Raw genomic sequence first — 19,993 nt, forward strand, 5'->3', positions numbered from 1 at the left:
TTATTAAAAAATTTTCGAGATAATTCTCTTTTTATAGAAAATTTTCGACAAAATTCTCTTTTTAAAGAAAATTTTCGAGAAAATTCTCTTTTTATAGAAAATGTTCGAGAAAATTCTCTTTTTATAGAAAATTTTCGAGAAAATTCTCTTTTTTCGAGAAAATTCTCTTTTTTCGAGAAAATTCTCTTTTTCGAGAAAATTCTCTTTTTTCGAGAAAATTCTCTTTTTATAGAAAATTTTCGAGAAAATTCTCTTTTTATAGAAAATTTTCGAGAAAATTCTCTTTTTATAGAAAATTTTCTTTTTATAGAAAATTTTCGAGAAAATTCTCTTTTTATAGAAAATTTTCGAGAAAATTCTCTTTTTATAGAAAATTTTCGAGAAAATTCTCTTTTTATAGAAAATTTTCGAGAAAATTCTCTTTTTATAGAAAATTTTCGAGAAAATTCTTTTTTTATAGAAAATTTTCGAGAAAATTCTCTTTTTATAGAAAATTTTCGAGAAAATTCTCTTTTTATACAAAATTTTCGAGAAAATTCTCTTTTTATAGAAAATTTTCGAGAAAATTCTCTTTTTATAGAAAATTTTCGAGAAAATTCTCTTTTTATAGAAAATTTTCGAGAAAATTCTCTTTTTATAGAAAATTTTCGAGAAAATTCTCTTTTTATAGAAAATTTCGAGAAAATTCTCTTTTTATTAAAAAATTTTCGAGAAAATTCTCCTTTTTTATTAAAAAATTTTCGAGAAAATTCTCCTTTTTTATTAAAAAATTTTCGAGAAAATTCTCCTTTTTTATTAAAAAATTTTCGAGAAAATTCTCCTTTTTTATTAAAAAATTTTCGAGAAAATTCTCCTTATTTTATAGAAAATTTTCGAGAAAATTCTTTTTTTATAGAAAATTTTCGAGAAAATTCTTTTTTTATTAAAAAATTTTCGAGAAAATTCTCTTTTTATTAAAAAATTTTGAAGAAAATTCTCTTTTTATTAAAAAATTTTCGAGAAAATTCTCTTTTTATTTTCGAGAAAATTGTCTTTTTTTATAGAAAATTTTCGAGAAAATTCTCTTTTTATTAACAAATTTTCGAGAAAATTCTCTTTTATTAAAAAATTTTCGAGATAATTCTCTTTTTATAGAAAATTTTCGACAAAATTCTCTTTTTAAAGAAAATTTTCGAGAAAATTCTCGTTTTATAGAAAATGTTCGAGAAAATTCTCTTTTTATAGAAAATTTTCGAGAAAATTCTCTTTTTTCGAGAAAATTCTCTTTTTATAGAAAATTTTCGAGAAAATTCTCTTTTTATAGAAAATTTTCGAGAAAATTCTCTTTTTATTAAAAAATTTTCGAGAAAATTCTCCTTTTTATTAAAAAATTTTCGAGAAAATTCTCCTTTTTTATTAAAAAATTTTCGAGAAAATTCTCTTTTTATTAAAAAATTTTCGAGAAAATTCTATTTTTATTAAAAAATTTTCCAGAAAATTTTCTTTTTATATAGAACATTTTCGAGAAAATTCTCTTTTTATATAGAACATTTTCGAGAAAATTCTCTTTTTATATAGAAAATTTTCGAGAAAATTCTCTTTTTATATAGAACATTTTCGAGAAAATTCTCTTTTTATATTGAACATTTTCGAGAAATTTCTCTTTTTATATAGAAAATTTTCGAGAAAATTCTCTTTTTATATAGAAAATTTTCGAGAAAATTCTCTTTTTATATAGAAAATTTTCGAGAAAATTCTCTTTTTATATAGAAAATTTTCGAGAAAATTCTCTTTTTATATAGAAATTTTCGAGAAAATTCTCTTTTTATATAGAAAATTTTCGAGAAAATTCTCTTTTTATATAGAAAATTTTCGAGAAAATTCTCTTTTATATAGAAAATTTTCGAGAAAATTCTCTTTTTATATAGAAAATTTTCGAGAAAATTCTCTTTTTATATAGAAAATTTTCGAGAAAATTCTCTTTTTATATAGAAAATTTTCGAGAAAATTCTCTTTTTATATAGAAAATTTTCGAGAAAATTCTCTTTTTATATAGAAAATTTTCGAGAAAATTCTCTTTTTATATAGAAAATTTCGAGAAAATTCTCTTTTTATATAGAAAATTTTCGAGAAAATTCTCTTTTTATATAGAAAATTTTCGAGAAAATTCTCTTTTTATATAGAAAATTTTCGAGAAAATTCTCTTTTTATATAGAAAATTTTCGAGAAAATTCTCTTTTTATATAGAAAATTTTCGAGAAAATTCTCTTTTTATATAGAAAATTTTCGAGAAAATTCTCTTTTTATATAGAAAATTTTCGAGAAAATTCTCTTTTTATATAGAAAATTTTCGAGAAAATTCTCTTTTTATATAGAAAATTTTCGAGAAAATTCTCTTTTTATATAGAAAATTTTCGAGAAAATTCTCTTTTTATATAGAAAATTTTCGAGAAAATTCTCTTTTTATATAGAAAATTTTCGAGAAAATTCTCTTTTTATATAGAAAATTTTCGAGAAAATTCTCTTTTTATATAGAAAATTTTCGAGAAAAATTCTCTTTTTATATAGAAAATTTTCGAGAAAATTCTCTTTTTATATAGAAAATTTTCGAGAAAATTCTCTTTTTATATAGAAAATTTTCGAGAAAATTCTCTTTTTATATAGAAAATTTTCGAGAAAATTCTCTTTTTTTTTTATATAGAAAATTTTCGAGAAAATTCTCTTTTATATAGAAAATTTTCGAGAAAATTCTCTTTTTATATAGAAAATTTTCGAGAAAATTCTCTTTTTATATAGAAAATTTTCGAGAAAATTCTCTTTTATAATAGAAAATTTTCGAGAAAATTCTCTTTTTATATAGAAAATTTTCGAGAAAATTCTCTTTTTATATAGAAATTTTCGAGAAAATTCTCTTTTTATATAGAAAATTTTCGAGAAAATTCTCTTTTATATAGAAAATTTTCGAGAAAATTCTCTTTTTATATAGAAAATTTTCGAGAAAATTCTCTTCTTATAGAAATTTTCAAGAAAATTCTCTTCTTATAGAAAATTTTCGAGAAAATTCTCTTCTTATAGAAAAATTTCGAGAAAATTCTCTTCTTATGGAAAATTTTCGAGAAAATTCTCTTCTTATGGAAAATTTTCGAGAAAATTCTCTTTTTACAGAAAATTTTCGAGAAAATTCTCTTTTTACAGAAAATTTTCGAGAAAATTCTCTTTTCACAGAAAATTTTCGAGAAAATTCTATTTTTATGGAAAATTTTCGAGAAAATTCTCTTTTTATGGAAAATTATTTTTTTTTAGAAAATTTTTTAGTAGTAGCTCATCCTTATTTTCGTCTATCTGGTCTACTCTCCTTTTGTCTGCTAAAAGCTTACTATGTATAATAGTTTTGGCATTAAATACAAGTTTCAAGTGTTTTTGTATATTTTCTTCAAAGTAAATAAATTAAAAGAAAAATTTATTGACTTTAGTTTACTACTTCACTTTCGTTTTTTTTTTCTGTTACTACTAAAAATGACATTTAATCTACTCTTGAGCATAAGACGAGAAACAAGGCACTTATGACAACAACTACAAAAAAAATAAAATAAAATAAAATAAAATAAAAGATCCTTAAACATTTAAGACTTTAAGGCAAAAATCAAATGAAAAAGAAAGTTTTAAGGCAAAGCAGTAACTATTTGCAATAAAGTAACTTTTCTTAGTTGTTTTCCAATATTATAACTAATGATAGTTTTTTTGTTCTTTTTCTTTTTGGGCCCTTTATTAGTTGTTGTTTCTTTATGCCTTTAATCTAGTTGGGATTTATTAACAAAGTTTTTGAAGAGACCATTTTTTTTTTGTCTTACGGCTAAATTAAAGTTCCTTTTTGTCTGTTAAGGGTTTTATTGATCTTTTTTGTTATTTCTCTTTAGTCTCTTTTTATTTGCCAAGTGTGTGAACCATTATTTTAATTAAACATTTTTTTGTTTGTGCGTAAGTGTGCTGCTACTGCTTCCGAAATAAAGATACAATTTTTTTGTTCTTTTTATGACTCTTTTTTTGTTGTCTCTTTATTTATGGTGTTAAAAAGTTTTATTTTATTTCGTTGTAATACCCTATGGTGTAGTTTTTTCTGCTTTTGTTTTTTGTTACAACTTTATGGCGTTGTTGAGCCATTAAAAATATAACAACCTGTCAATATTTTTTCAATAAATTGCAATTGCTAAACGTTGCGCTAGTTTTAAGCGAACAAAAAATGAAAAAACGGTCCTTTTTAAGTGTTTCCAGAGTAGTTACTGTAATTCAGTGGGCATTATAAAAAGTTGGAAAGAATTTCATTTAATTTTTATGGTTATAATTAATTGTTGCCAATTAGTTTTTAAAATTGTTCGTATATGGAGTTTGCGGAAAAAATTATTTATGTCTTTATTCTAGAAAAAGTTTTTGTAATAAATATGTAACTTTAACACACTATACTTCAATTTTAAAGATGAAGGTGTGTTTTTTTCTCTAAAAAAAAGCTTTTTGAAAAATTTATTTTCTAATAAAGAATTTTAAAAAAGTTTTCTTTTTACAGATATTTAGAAAAATCCAAAAAAGTTTTGGAGAATATTTCTATTTTAATAGTGAATTTTTAATAAATTTTAAAAAGTCTATTTTTTAAAAACTGAACTAGAACTGAACTAGAACTGAACTAGAACTGAGCTAGAACTGAACTAGAACTGAACTAGAACTGAACTAGAACTGAACTAGAACTGAACTAGAACTGAACTAGAACTGAACTAGAACTGAACTAGAACTGAACTAAAACTGAACTAGAACTGAACTAGAACTGAAACTAGAACTGAACTAGAACTGAACTAGAACTGAACTAGAACTGAACTAGAACTGAACTAGAACTGAACTAGAACTGAACTAGAACTGAACTAGAACTAAACTAGAACTGAACTAGAACTGAACTAGAACTGAACTAGAACTGAACTAGAACTGAACTAGAACTGAACTAGAACTGAACTAGAACTGAACTAGAACTGAACTAGAACTGAACTAGAACTGATCTAGAACTGAACTAGAACTGAACTAGAACTGAACTAGAACTGAACTAGAACTGAACTAGAACTGAACTAGAACTGAACTAGAACTGAACTAGAACTGAACTAGAACTGAACTAGAACTGAACTAGAACTGAACTAGAACTGAACTAGAACTGACTAGAACTGAACTAGAACTGAACTAGAACTGAACTAAGACTGAACTAGAACTGAACTAGAACTGAACTAGAACTGAACTAGAACTGAACTAGAACTTAACTAGAACTGAACTAGAAACTGAACTAGAACTGAACTAGAACTGAACTAGAAACTGAACTAGAACTGAACTAGAACTGAACTAGAACTGAACTAGAACTGAACTAGAACTGAACTAGAACTGAACTAGAACTGAACTAGAACTGAACTAGAACTGAACTAGAAACTGAACTAGAACTGAACTAGAACTGAACTAGAACTGAACTAGAACTGAACTAGAACTGAACTAGAACTGAACTAGAACTGAACTAGAACTGAACTAGAACTGAACTAGAACTGAACTAGAACTGAACTAGAACTGAACTAGAACTGAAACTAGAACTGAACTAGAACTGAACTAGAACTGAACTAGAACTGAAACTAGAACTGAACTAGAACTGAACTAGAACTGAACTAGAACTGAACTAGAACTGAACTAGACTGAACTAGAACTGAACTAGAACTGAACTAGAACTGAACTAGAACTGAACTAGAACTGAACTAGAACTGAACTAGAACTGAACTAGAACTGAACTAGAACTGAACTAGAACTGACTAGAACTGAACTAGAACCTGAACTCTAGAACTGAACTAGAACTGAACTAGAACTGAACTAGAACTGAAATGAACTGAACTAGAACTGAACTAGAACTGAACTAGAACTGAACTAGAACTGAACTAGAACTGAACTAGAACTGAACTAGAACTGAACTAGAACTGAACTAGAACTGAACTAGAACTGAACTAAAACTGAACCAGAACTGAACTAGAACTGAACTAGAACTGAACTAGAACTGAACTAGAACTGAACTAGAATGAATAGAACTGAACTAGAACTGAACTAGAACTGAACTAGAATACTGAACTACTAAACTGAACTAGAACTGAACTAGAACTGAACTAGAACTGAGCTAGTACTGAACTGGACCATTGTAATTCTTTTAAAACTTTCGGAAATACAAATCGAAAATTCGGAACAAGGTATAAATTGAGTATAATTTTTTATAAGAAACTATTTTCTCTTCTAGCAGAAATCTAGCATAAATCCTTTTTTTTCGGAAATTTTGTTAATAAAATATCTTACAAGTTAATTTTTTTATGGAAAATACTTCATTATTATTTTTATATAACATATTTAAACAAAGTGGTTTTAAATTGCTATAATTTTTATTTAATTTGCACTCTGTTAACATTTATTTGTACAATATCTTACACTTGAAACTCAAATATACACAAATGTCATGCTATTTTAACAATGTGTGTAAATAAAAATAAAATTAATTAACCGTAACAAAAATGAATTGAAAGAAATATGTAAATATAGTCGAGTGTGTGTGACCTTTTGATACCGTACACTAGATTTGAGAGATTTTCAGAAGGTGATTCTAATGGATAAATTATGAAGTCAAAAAAGAATTTTGTTAGTTCGAACAAGTTAATACGGGTCCCTGATACGAGTAAGGTTTAATTCTATAAGTAACCATTTTCCGATTTTGACCACTATTTTGGGTCACTTCATCATGATCCAGTCAGCATTTCTCAAATTTGTGGCCCTTAGTTTGATTACAAGTTCACTAATTCTCATAGTACTGTTATTTTATGGAATGTATATTAAATAAATAATGTTCATTCGTACATAATAATGCGTACTTACAGATCTTTAAGTTTAAACAAACAAATTTGAATTTATTTACCTGCAAATAAAAGACAAATATTAATTTAATTTAAAATGTTACAGTTAAAAGAATTGCATAAAATTATAACAGCATTTAAATAAGTGTAAAAAGGAATCGGAGACCTATTATAGTAGGTTGTCATGACCTCCTCATATAAAGTGTTAGGAATATTTCCTACCCCAAAGAAATTGTCATGGTGTTAGCTATTTGCCTGACCCCTCTACTGATTTTATTTAAAAATGTACCTTATTTTAACCTTGAGTAAGTTTTCGAAATTAATACATTTTAGATAAAGAAACTTAAACCCCTTTAAACAATGAACACAACAAACTATTCAATTAATTCTTTAGCTATATTAAGCCACTTTCTTTGTTTATTATTTTTAAATACCTTCTTATTCATTTCCCCTGCTTCTTTTTAATTCCATTGAATTAGTTTTTTGGCAAAACTTTGGCAACATTTATATCAATAAGATGTTGACAAAATAAAGTCATTTCAATCCTTATTATGTTTAAAGCCTAAAAAACACTAAAAACAATGGCAACAATGTCTGTGGACCAACGAGAATGATAAATTCTAGGCAAAACAATAACAAAAAATTCGACATTAAATGGCAAGCAAGGCTGTTAAAACTGTAAAAGCTCGTAAACAAATTTGCAGAAAATGAAAAAGAACTAATGCCAAAACAAAAATTAAATCCATTTGAAATACTTTCGTACTACTACGTACGATGTAGATGCAATGATGATGATGGTTTATTTACACAAATTTGTCTAAGGATTTTTGGGAAATTACACTGTTTCTGAAAGGAAATCGTACGAAATGACCAAAACATACAAACCATAAAAGACCAAGAACGGAACTGTACTAGAACTGAACTAGAACTGAACTAGACTTAACTAGAACTGAACTAGAACTGAACTAGAACTGAACTAGAACTGAACTAGAACTGAACTAGAACTGAACTAGAACTGAACTAGAACTGAACTAGAACTAAACTAGAACTGAACTAGAACTGAACTAGAACTGAACTAGAACTGAACTAGAACTGAACTAGAACTGAACTAGAACTAGAACTGAACTAGAACTAGACTGAACTAGAACTGAACTAGAACTGAACTAGAACTGAACTAGACTGAACTAGAACTGAACTAGAACTGAACTAGAACTGAACTAGAACTGAACTAGAACTGAACTAGAACTGAACTAGAACTGAACTAGAACTGAACTAGAACGGCAACTAGAACTGAACTAGAACTGAACTAAGAACTGAACTAGAACTGAACTAGAACTAGAAACTGAACTAGACTGAACTAGAAAAACTGAACTAGAACTGAACTAGAACTGAACTAGAACTGGACTAGAACTGAACTAGAACTGAAACTAGAACTAGAACTAGAACTACGAATGAACTAGAACTGAACTAGAACTGAATAGAACTGAACTAGCAACTGAACTAGAACTAGAAGCTAGAACTGAACTAGAAACTGGAACTGAAAACTGAACGAGAACTGAACGAGAACAGGAACTAGAACTGAACTGAAACTGAACTAGAACAGAGCAGACTGAACTAAGAACTAAACTAGAAACTGAACTAGAACTGAACTAGAACTGAACTAGAACTGAAACTAGAAACTGAACTAGAACTGAACTAGAACTGAACTAGAACTGAACTGAACTGAACTGAACAGAACTGAACTAGAACTGAACTAGAACTGAACTAGAACTGAACTAGAACTGAACTAGAACTGAACTAGAACTGAACTAGAACTGAACTAGAACTGAACTAGAACTGAACTAGAACTGAACTAGAACTGAACTAGAACTGAACTAGAACTGAACTAGAACTGAACTAGAACTGAACTAGAACTGAACTAGAACTGAACTAGAACTGAACTAGAACTAACCTAGAACTGAACTAGAACTGAACTAGAACTGAACTAGAACTGAACTAGAACTGAACTAGAACTGAACTAGAACTGAACTGGAACTGAACTAGAACTGAACTAGAAAATACGATCAATTGCAAAATGTTTTTGCTCAAATTAACCTGCTAAATGGTGTAAACCATAAAATATCTTTACAACTCCGAAAGAACACAAAACCCCAAACAAATCAATGCTTACTGCAAACATTCATTCTTTCATTCATTTAACTTGGTTTTGTTTTATCTACTTAATGTACAATTGTTTCTTTGTTCTCTCTTGTTTCAGATATTTTGTGGATAGACTACGTGAAATTGTTGAACAAGAAATTGATTCTGGGTCAGTCATTTGGTATGACAGTGTCATCGAAGGAGGTCAGTTATCGTGGCAGAATGAGATCAATGACAAAAATGTGCGTTTCTTTAAGGCGGCCAATGGTGCGCTCGTCAACTATTCGTGGAATGACCGTAGTCTTCAAGTCACACGTACGGTTTGCGAACAAGAACGTGAGCCCTTCGAAAATGTCTTTTTTGGCATAGATATTTTTGGTCGCGGGCAAACTGCCAAATTTCAAAGTAAACAAACATTGGCACGCATTGTCAAGCATCGTTTCTCTACGGGAATTTTTGCACCAGGTTGGACGTATGAAACGTTGCAACAGTATGGTTATAATATCAAAGAACCTTTGGGTGATGACCAGGCGAATGAGGCGTTTCTAATGAGAAATGAAAAGTTTTGGTGGTTATTATGGGAACATTTGGCTACTCATCCGTACATAACAATGCCCTTCTATTCGGACTTTTGTTTGGGTTCAGGGAAAAAAACCTACGTGAGTGGTTTGCCAAAAACAACAAACACAGCAACAGCCACAGCAGCAACAACTTTACTGCCCTCTACCTCTGCAGCCGCAGAGCAAACAACTGCAGCAGATAACACTGAGGGCAGATTTTTCAATTTGTCACGTCAATCACTGCAGCCTTCGGTACCCTTGCATGACTTAGCCACACGTTATTATGATGATGCCTTCAATGGTGGCTCCTGTCTGCGCATTTTACAATACGACAGTAGTTTTCGTATTTTCTCTTCCGACTTTAAAATGCTGCGTGGTGGTTTGGTATTTGCCTATGCCTACAAACTAAATCCCAGAGATGGAGAATTTGATTGCATTTTACGTTTTTGCACTGGCAATAATAGCAGAGATTGTTACCTGTTCCTAGGAGATTACTATGATACGGTCAGTTTGCAACGTGGTCGCTGTTATGTTTCACCCTTCAAACCTAAATACAATGAATTGTTAAGTGGCCCCCTAGAATGTCCACAAATACCCAAAGATATGGCTTTCAAAGATTTTCAAGCCAATGGCTGGCAGGTGCGCTATTATGTGGTCGAGTTCGATGGTGCCATACAAGTAAAAGATATTGGTTGTCTGTATCGTAAGTCAGCTGAGGCAGAGGATACTGCCTATTTGGGTGCTGTTTATATTAATGAATTCGATGTGAATCAACATGATTTTCCTGCCGATAGTAATATTGCTTTAATACAAGTTTATGGGGGAGATTTATTAAATTAAAAAAAAGGGGGGAATTTGGCTTAAATAAAAAGATGACAGTAATGGGCAACTAGTTTTTACTGAAAGTATTAGAAAATTTCTAAATTTAGTTTAATTATATTTTTTATTTAGAATTGGTAAGGCTCTACCTCAACGGTTCAAAGAGTGTAAAGCTTTTTAGCTTTTCAGAAACAATTGTTCGTTTAAATTTATAACATTCCCGACAGAGTTTCTGCCACAATTGATTTAGTATTTAGTAGCTTTAGTATTCGTACTTTTTAATAATTTCAAAGCATGTCTTTCTTTCACTATAACACTGGACACTTTAAAGTTTATAAAATAAGTTTATAATTAGAAACATTATATTAAAAGCTCTACAAAAAGACGTATTACCAAATAAAATCATAATTAATTTAAGATTTTAGTATAATTTCAATTCTTTATAAATTAGTATTTTTATATAAGAATTATATATACATTTATTTTTAACAAATGCCCCTATTGTAATACTGTCATCTGTTACAAATTTTCAGCACAAAATAAATTAATTGTTAAAGAGATATTAGACCGGCTCGACTTTCTTACAAAAATCAAGAACGTTTTTCAGTTATGCCCTTAAAATAAAGTTTGTTTTATTGAAAGTTTCTCCTTTTTATGACCTAAAAGTGATTAATAAATTGTAGGCTTAAAAACTGATTCGAAAATTTTATTATATTTCGCGCAGTCGCAAGATCATAAACTGTTTTCTGTATTACTGTATTTGTCTGTAAAAGTCATAAAAATGACTGATAAAATACTCAAAAATTACTTAATTATAATTTGGAAATTACTCTAAAACGACCTGTAATTCGACTCAAAAAAGATTGAAAAATGAGTTGGAACTGATCAGAAGAGGGGCTCATAAAATACTCTTTCATAAGAGTCGCGGCTAGGGTACCATTTTCTAAGAAAACAAAGTTTCTTAATATATACGAAGAAACATATTACTGCGAATTCCGGTACTTCCGTAGAATTAGAAAAGGGTTTTGATTAAATAATATTTCGTATTATATACAAAATGTTCGTAAATATTACGAAAAAAGTTCAGCATGAGTTATTTTCAGTGTAGAAATTATTCTGCAAAATGAGAACATGTTAAATAATGTCCTAAGAAAAGTAATCAATTCCTTAAACGAACTTAAACATGATCTCAGTTTTAAAACATTCTTTCACATTTACTCAATATTATCGAAATAAAGTTTTCTTCTTTTTTTTGCAAATGTGAAAATTTTTTTAAAAAATCCAAATTTGAAAATGTGAAAAATATTTAAAAAAAATTTATAAATCTATAAAGAACCTTTTTCTATAAAAAAAATTATTAAATAAACACTTTGAGAATTATAACCTTAACAATTTAACAAACTTTATTTTGATGACAAACTGAAAACTCAAAACTATTCTCTTCCTGATTTAAATGGAAATGTTTAACGTATTTTATAAATTCATAAAAAATATGAATATATGTCTTATTTTCTTATTATTCTAAAATTATTTTTTTAAATTTTTTTCACAAAATCAGCAAAACTACTAGAACTTATTTGCACTAAACAAATCTCTGTAACAGCAAAGAAATTAAAAAAATATAAAAATTAATTTATATTTTAATTAAAACACTTTTGTTGAGAATTATAGTGCAAAATTGTGTAGTAATAGCGATTTTTGTTTTTTTTTTCAAATATTTCTTAAAATTTAACTTAATTTAAGCAAAATTTTAAAATTGTAATTTTTTTGTATTTAAAACTTTCTTTAAAAATGTGAATTTTCCTTTGTGCCAAATAAAAAACTTGGGGAATTTTTTTAATATTTAATAGAAAACCATATATATTTAGCAGATTTCTTAAAAAAATATTACTGTTAGTGGGATCCTTAAACAACTGTATGAAAGTCAATCCTTGTCTAATATAAAATTTAGTATTTTATATAATTTTCGAAATATTTTTAAAACATTTTCTCAATTCAATTTTATATAATTACTATAAAATTATATAACAATTAAGTTATGTTTAATTAAAATCATTTGCTCCCAAATACAAAAACCCATACAAATTATTGCCATTAGTCAAATTTTATAATTATACACATCTACAAATAAATATATATATATTTTGTAATAACATATAACTACTTAAAAAAATATTTTTGTAATAATTTTTATATACAAATGTAAACGGTAAATAAATAAAGAAAAAATTATATATTTTTAATAAAATTTGGTCTTTACTAATCAATATACATACATAAGTTTTTATTTCAGGCGATAGACCTAAACTAGGGATTATAGTAAACATTTGAATATCTAATCAAACAGAATTTCCATAGAAGAAAGTCTTTACACCCTACACAGTTTAGAAAGGTTGGGCTGTTAACATTCCCAGCTAGCATTTGGAAGATTGTTGGATGATTAATGATCTAAACGTGATTAATAAGTTGAGCGCTTAAAAAATGATCCCGATATATGATTGAAAACTGATTATTTGAAAAACAATAACAAAATGTATAGCAATCATAAATTGATCATCCGGGTGTTTAAAATATGATGGTTTTAAAAACTTATTTTGTGATCATATTTCGAGCAGTTGGAAGATCAAAAATTGTTTCTTACTTACACTTAAAAATGACTCAAAAACGATTCAAAAATGAGTCGAAACTGATTAGAAAATGGGCTCATTTCGAGCAGTCGGAAGATCGAAAAGTGTTTTCTGTTGTATTGTATTTGTCTGTAACAAACATAAAAATTACTCAGAAAAGACTCAAAAATTACTATAATATGATTCGAAAATAATTCTAAAACGACCAGTAAGTCTGCTAATTAATAACTCGAAAAATATTAAAAAATGAGTCAGAACTGATCAGAAGTGGGGCTCATAAAAGACTCGTTTAGAAGAGTCGCGGGTAGGGTACCATTTTCTCCCGACGAATGAATCATTTATGATCAGAAAATGAGCTTTAATCGTGCAGAAGAGTCATAAATGACTCGAATGTGATCAAAAATTTCAAAAACTGCTAGCTGGGTTATAGTTGCTTGAGAGAGTAAGATGACTATAATATGATTCGAAAATTACTCTAAAACGGCCAGTAAAATTCTACTCATTAATGACTCAAAAAAGATTAAAAAATGAGTCAGAACTTGATTAGAAGTGTGACTCATAAAACACTCGTTTAGAAGAGTCGCGGATGGGGTACCATTTTCTCACGACGAAAGAAAATAAGCGCATATATGATCATCTATTAAAAATTTAATGATTAAAAATTTTAAAAACTGCTAGATCCCAGCTAACAATTAGAAGATTATTGAACGAGTGAGTAATCAGTAGTGTAAGTCTTTTTTGATTCCTTTGACCTAAAAGTGATTAATAAGTTGTAGGCTTAAAAACTGATTCGAATATTTATTTATATTTCGCGCAGTCGCAAGATCATAAACGTGTTTTCTGTATTACTGTATTTGTCTGTAAAAGTCATAAAAATGAGTGATAAAATACTCAAAAATTACTTAATTATGATTTGGAAATTACTCTAAAACGACCTGTAATTCGACTCAAAAAAGATTGAAATATGAGTTAGAACTGATCAGAAGAGGGGCTAATAAAAGACTCTTTCATAAGAGTCGCGGATAGGGTACCATTTTCTAAGAAAAGAAAGTTTCTTAATATATACGAAGAAACATATTACTGCAAATTCCGGTACTTTCGTAGAATTAGAAAAGGGTTTTGATTAAATAATATTTCGTATTATATACAAAATGTTCGTAAATATTATGAAAAAAGTTCAGCATGAATTATTTTCAGTGTAGAAATTATTACGCAAAATTAGAACATGTAAAAAAGATATACATATTTTTAAGTTGTCAGAAAGTGATGTTAAATAATGTCCTAAGAAAAGTAATCAATTCCTTAAACGGACTTAAACATGATCTCAATATCACAGATTTTCAGCATCGCATTGCATCTGATACTTACATTAGCTACTTCTATAATTCTTTTTTATTTTCTTGAAATTTCTATCTTTCTAGAAAAGTATACTTTGACCTCATTTACAATTGTTGGATAACTTGCCCTTTAACTATATTTCTCGCACAAAATTAATTTACCTGTTCCAACTTTGAAGAATAAATTACACCTTTCAGTTCTTGATTACTAGCATGCCAATTTTGATTTATACTATTAAATTTCTTTAAACATTCATTGCTACTGTATTCTATGTAGAACAAGATTTGGGAATTGATTTATGCAAAAATGGATAATGAACTTCCTAAGAAAGATTTATTACTACAGGGTGTTTTTTAATAGGTAACACGAACATTTCGAGAATTATCTTAATAAAAAAAATTATGTGATAAAAACTTACATTAACTTAAAACAAGTAGGAAAGTATAGTCGGGCAATGCCGACTATATAATACCCTACACCATGAGTATATTTAAAAAATTTTTATTTTTCACAAAGAAACTTTTATGTTGAATTTTACGTTAATTCCAAAGTATTTAAGCAATTTATTGATAAAAAACAAATTTTCTAAATGAAGCTTTATATAGAAGTATAGGTCAAACATGGGCCGATCCTCATTAAATTTGGGAAAAGGGTATATTTTTAAATAATAGTTAATTATGTTGAGTTTCATTGCGATACAAATGGTTACAAGTCAATTTTAGACGTTTAAGACATTTTTTGAAGGGGGGTTTGTATGGGGGCTAGGGTCAAATAAGGGCCGATCATTACGAAAATCTGCAGTATCATTTATACTTATATAAAACTTATTTGTGCCAATTTTTAGAGAGATAATAGTATATTTGACATAATTATGGCATAAAAAGCCCAAATCGGGAGGTACGGTTGTATGGGGGCTAGGTGAAATAATGGACCGATTTCAACCATTTTCGTCCTTGTGCCAAAAAACAGGCTTGGTCCAAATTTCATCAAATTATCTTGAAAATTGCGGCCTGCACCTTGCGCACAAGGTTTACATGGACAGACAGCCAGCCAGCCGGACAGACGGACGGACATGTCTTAATCGACTCAAAATGTGATTCTGAGTCGATATTGGTGTAGGACCAATATTTTTGTATGTTACAAACATCAGCACAAACGTATAATACCCTCCCCACTATAGTGGTGTAGGGTATAAAAACTCACTAGACTACTTTTCTCTATTTACACCTTGACATTTTGCATATAAATAATTATACATTAAATAGCTATATTAGAATCTTATTTCTACGACAATGATGAAGTGATCCAGAGTTATTTATAGATTGGTATATTTTAACGCTGTTATATATTAGTTGCAAGTACTTACAACGCTCGCTTATAAATAAGTACTTGTATAAGTACTTACAAATTAAATAGCAATATTTGGATCAAGTTTTAACGAAAGCCCGGCAATGATAAAGTGATCCAGAGTTTAATAGTCCTCTCTACATTTGTCTGAATTCGCAAATGAATCCCATTTTAAATAGTTGAGCCTGTAATCGTGTATTTCCACTTAGAATACGTAACATCATCCTAATTTTAGACTTGTTCATTCTGGAGACTTTGCTTTATACCATCATTCTAGAATCATCCTTTCATTATTCATATTGGCCTTATGGGAATCTCTGTCTGGAACACTACCTAGTGTCCCCTTCCCTTCAAATCAAGTTTATTCGCTCATTTGATGCCGATTATTCCCGAGTGGCCTGATACCACTGGGAAATTATTCAAAGCTTTCATGTATTGCCTTCTAATGTACCCGGTATAGATTAATCAGGTGTCCTATAAAGTACAGTAGCCTCCCCCCAACAAATCACCTTTTACATCTATACCCAAACACATACTCACTTTCAATCAGATACCAGAAGATTAATTAAGCCTGAACGTAGAAAACATTGATGAAACAATATTAAAGGATAAAAAGGTCAAAGCCATAAGTGAGAAGTGTGTGCTTTGTGTAAAGTAAAAGAGAAAATATTGAAAAAGTTCTATAGAAAATTTTGTGGTTTAAAAAGGCACAGCAATAATAGATTTTCAACTTAAACTGATGCTTAGAGCTTAATTATGTTCGAAGTTTAGTCCGAAAAATTTAAAAATTGAATTTAGGGAGTCATTAATTTAACAAAACTCTCTGATATAGAATAAAGTTGTTTCTGAGAAATTTAATTGTTTTTAAAAATTTTGGTTTATGTAAAATACACAAAAATAAAAATCTAATTTGTTTCTAAAATTTCCTTGAGAGTATTATTTCAAATCTAAAATTTGTAATTAGATTTGTTTGTGAATATATGATTTCCAAACAATACCTGTTATGGCACTTAATTCTATATAAATGCAAAAACCAGAAAAATAAAACTTTTCTTAAATTTTGCATAAAAATCATCGCACGTCACATTACTCTCAGATTGCTTTTGCTTAGTTTGTGAAAACAAAACTATGTCCTTTAAAAATTTAAAATGCTAATGAGTAAATCTTGTAGCAAGGATTGTTGTTTCGTTTAAAACGAAGACTAAAATGACAAAAAGACAGACAGACAGACAGGCAGACAGAAACCGGAGACAATAGATTACAGACACATACTAAAAACAAAACGACTTAATTGATATGAACACAACAAGATAAGTAGTAGAAAAACCATGTACAGAAAACCACAAACATTTGAACAGTAGTGCACTATGGGTCCTAAAATAAAGTTAAGTTAGAATTTTGTTTAAAGAATATAATACCACCTAGTTGTTTAAATTTAAATAAAATAAACATTTGCTAAATGTTTAAACTTAGTCATTAGCTGGGATTGGAAACCACAATCTCCAAATTAATAGACTACCGGGCAGCTTAGCGATTAAGATTATCCACATTCTAATATTAAAACAAGGACAATAGTTAGACTTGAGGTTCAATTTCAAAATTGAGAGATTTTTGATGAAATCTAGTTACAAACTGAATCATTACAATGACATTAAGAAAATTCTGAATTTCTCTATTGACACCATAGTGCTGTGATGTAATTATTTGTTGTAATATGACACTCTCTTATTGAAAAACAATTAAAAAAAAATATATATATATATATTTTTGTTCACGTACACATGTCGCAATTTAACCACAAATATTCGAACCAACATTGTTTTGAAAAAGATTTATTTTACGACTATTTCAACTAGTTTTACCCAGCATCGTAATTGAAATTCTAACACAGACAAAGGCATTATCATTTGCATTTCTGTCAGTTATGGGTATTTTTTTTTAATCAAGGAAAGACTATTTTTTAAAGTAACAAATATTGTATTTGAAAGAGTTAATTAAAATACAGTGACAGTCCGTCCCCATTAATTTGAGATATAATTTTTCCATTAAAACTGTAATATAATACAGTTTTTTTTGCTTTATGCACACGAATATATTTAATAGGATCTGTTGCCCATCACTGCTTCCATTGTTGTTTGCATGTCTGGGTGGGTTCATCAGCAAACACTGCCATATACTGCAGAATTTAGAACTTTGTGCATAAAATAAATAAATCATCTTCACGTTATATTTTGAAATACATCTTAGGATAGTGCGCTACTATCTGTTCAGATTGAATAGTTTGCAGATTATTAAAAAAGAGTTCTATATTCGACTGTGCCGAATCTTATATAATCTTGACCATAGTGTGTTAAAGTATTAAGTATTTTATTAGAAACAACTAAGAATTTATATTCGGTCATGGCCGACCATATAATACCCTACACCAGGGATTATGTTAAAAAGGTAGATTATTTTTTTTAATAGTAAAGTATTCAATAAAAATACGTTAACATATTTATGAGCTTAAAAGCCCTATTCTTGGGGTATGGGTCTATGGGGGCTATACGAAATAATGGACTGATTTAGGCCATTTTCAATAGACTCCATGGGTCAAAGAATGTGCATAATTTCATCAAATTATCTTGAAAAATGCGACCTGTAGAGTGCGCTTAAGGCTTACATGGAGACACAGACAGGGAGACAGACAGACGGACAGACAGACAGACAGACATAGGTGTGTCTAGGACTAATATTTTAGGTGTTACAAACATCACAAACACATAATACCTCTTCCACTATAGCAAAACGAAAAATTACCAGAAAGACAGTCCCCTTTTATAGATTTTTATTAAATCAACCAATTGAAGAACGTAAAAGAACCAAAGAAGTACCAAAAACTCCCTTTTATAAATTTTAATTCAATTAGTATGCTTTGTGTTTAATTTTGCGTTTTTAAGTTAAATATTATAAAATATTCAAAAAGTACCAGTTGAAGAACAAAAAGTACCACTCTAATAGATTTTTATTCCATTAGGATCTTATATGTATGATAATTCATTGCATAGAACCCAATGGTTACTAGCTGAAGAAGTAGAATAATTTTTTCCTACAGATTTTCATTAATATATGTTTCATTTGTGATTCTAGATTCAATATTATAGAAATGGTACTTTTGAAGAAGGCAAAAGTACCAAATAGTACCTTTTATATGTTCTCACTTACTCCGGGCTCTACATTCTTAATTTTATGTTTATAGGTTTAATGTAATAGGAAATTCAAAAAGTACCTTTTGAAGAACTAACTAGTACCAAAAGGTCCCCTTTTATGGGTTCTCACTTACTCCGGGCTCTGCACCTTTTGAAGAACGAAAAATCACAAAAAAGTCCCCTTTTATATGTCCTCACATACTCTGCGCTCAACATTCTTTATTTCATGTGTCTAGGCTCAATATTATAGAAAATTCAAAAAGTACCTTTTGAAAAACTAACAACTACCAATGTCCCCTTTTATTGCTTCTCACTTACTCCGGGGTCTACATACTTTACTATATGTTTCTTCAATATTATAAAAATTTCAAAAAGTTCCTCATGAAGAACGAAAAGGTATAAGTCCTTTTTTATAGGTTCTTCTTTACTCCGTAGAGCTTCGGTCTCTATGTGTCTAATTTCATTTTTCTAGGTTGAATATTATAGGAAATTAAAAAAAAAGGAACTTTTGAAGAACGAAACATTTATAGATTTTCATTTACTCCAGGTTCAATGTTTAAAAAAACTCAAAAAGTACCAGTTATAGAACGAAAAGTTAAAAAAAATAGTCCTTGGTACAAGAGTACAATAACACCCCAATAGCATATTTAATTTTTAAAATTTTAAAATCAATTTTTTACTTAGCTGGTTTATTTCCAACACACAATTTTCCATCCTTGATTTTGGCATTAACAACAAAATTTACACCAGAGCGCTTTATATGTACGTAACTTATTGTGCTTCCTTTGTCTAAGCATACACAAAAAGTCTCTTTTTTTTGATTAAATGTTCTGAGGTTGTCTCGTATTTTTGCTCATATTTCAGTTATTTATGGACCGATTTTGCAGATTTTAAATAGAAAACTTGTCGAAAGCATGTCTAATAGAATTGTTACAGATTTGGGTACCGAAGATATCCAGGGTCTTTTGAAAATTTATTTCAACAAACAAATATACAGACGGACAGACAGGAAGATAGACGGACATAGCTTAATCGACTCCGCTATCTAAAAGGACTCGGAAATATACTTTATAGGATAGGAAAAGTTTAGAACC

The 19,993-nt window shown here is 28.7% G+C and overlaps 1 protein-coding gene across 1 annotated transcript in view; it reads left to right on the top strand.

The window, feature by feature from the left end:
• Nucleotides 1–12,591, top strand: part of LOC119609486 (cytosolic endo-beta-N-acetylglucosaminidase) — a 32,706-nt gene extending 20,115 nt beyond the window's left edge. The window contains exon 5 of the mRNA XM_037964305.1: nt 9,139–12,591. Within this exon, the coding sequence (XP_037820233.1) occupies nt 9,139–10,420 (1,282 nt within the window). The 3' untranslated portion in view covers nt 10,421–12,591. The remainder of the gene's footprint in view (nt 1–9,138) is intronic.
• The last annotated feature ends 7,402 nt before the right edge of the window (nt 12,592–19,993 follow it).

Source organism: Lucilia sericata, unplaced genomic scaffold (genome assembly GCF_015586225.1).
Source record: "Lucilia sericata isolate MDLA Ls3-8-SP2 unplaced genomic scaffold, ASM1558622v1 Contig000990F_arrow, whole genome shotgun sequence".
Taxonomy (NCBI): Eukaryota; Metazoa; Arthropoda; class Insecta; order Diptera; family Calliphoridae; genus Lucilia; species Lucilia sericata.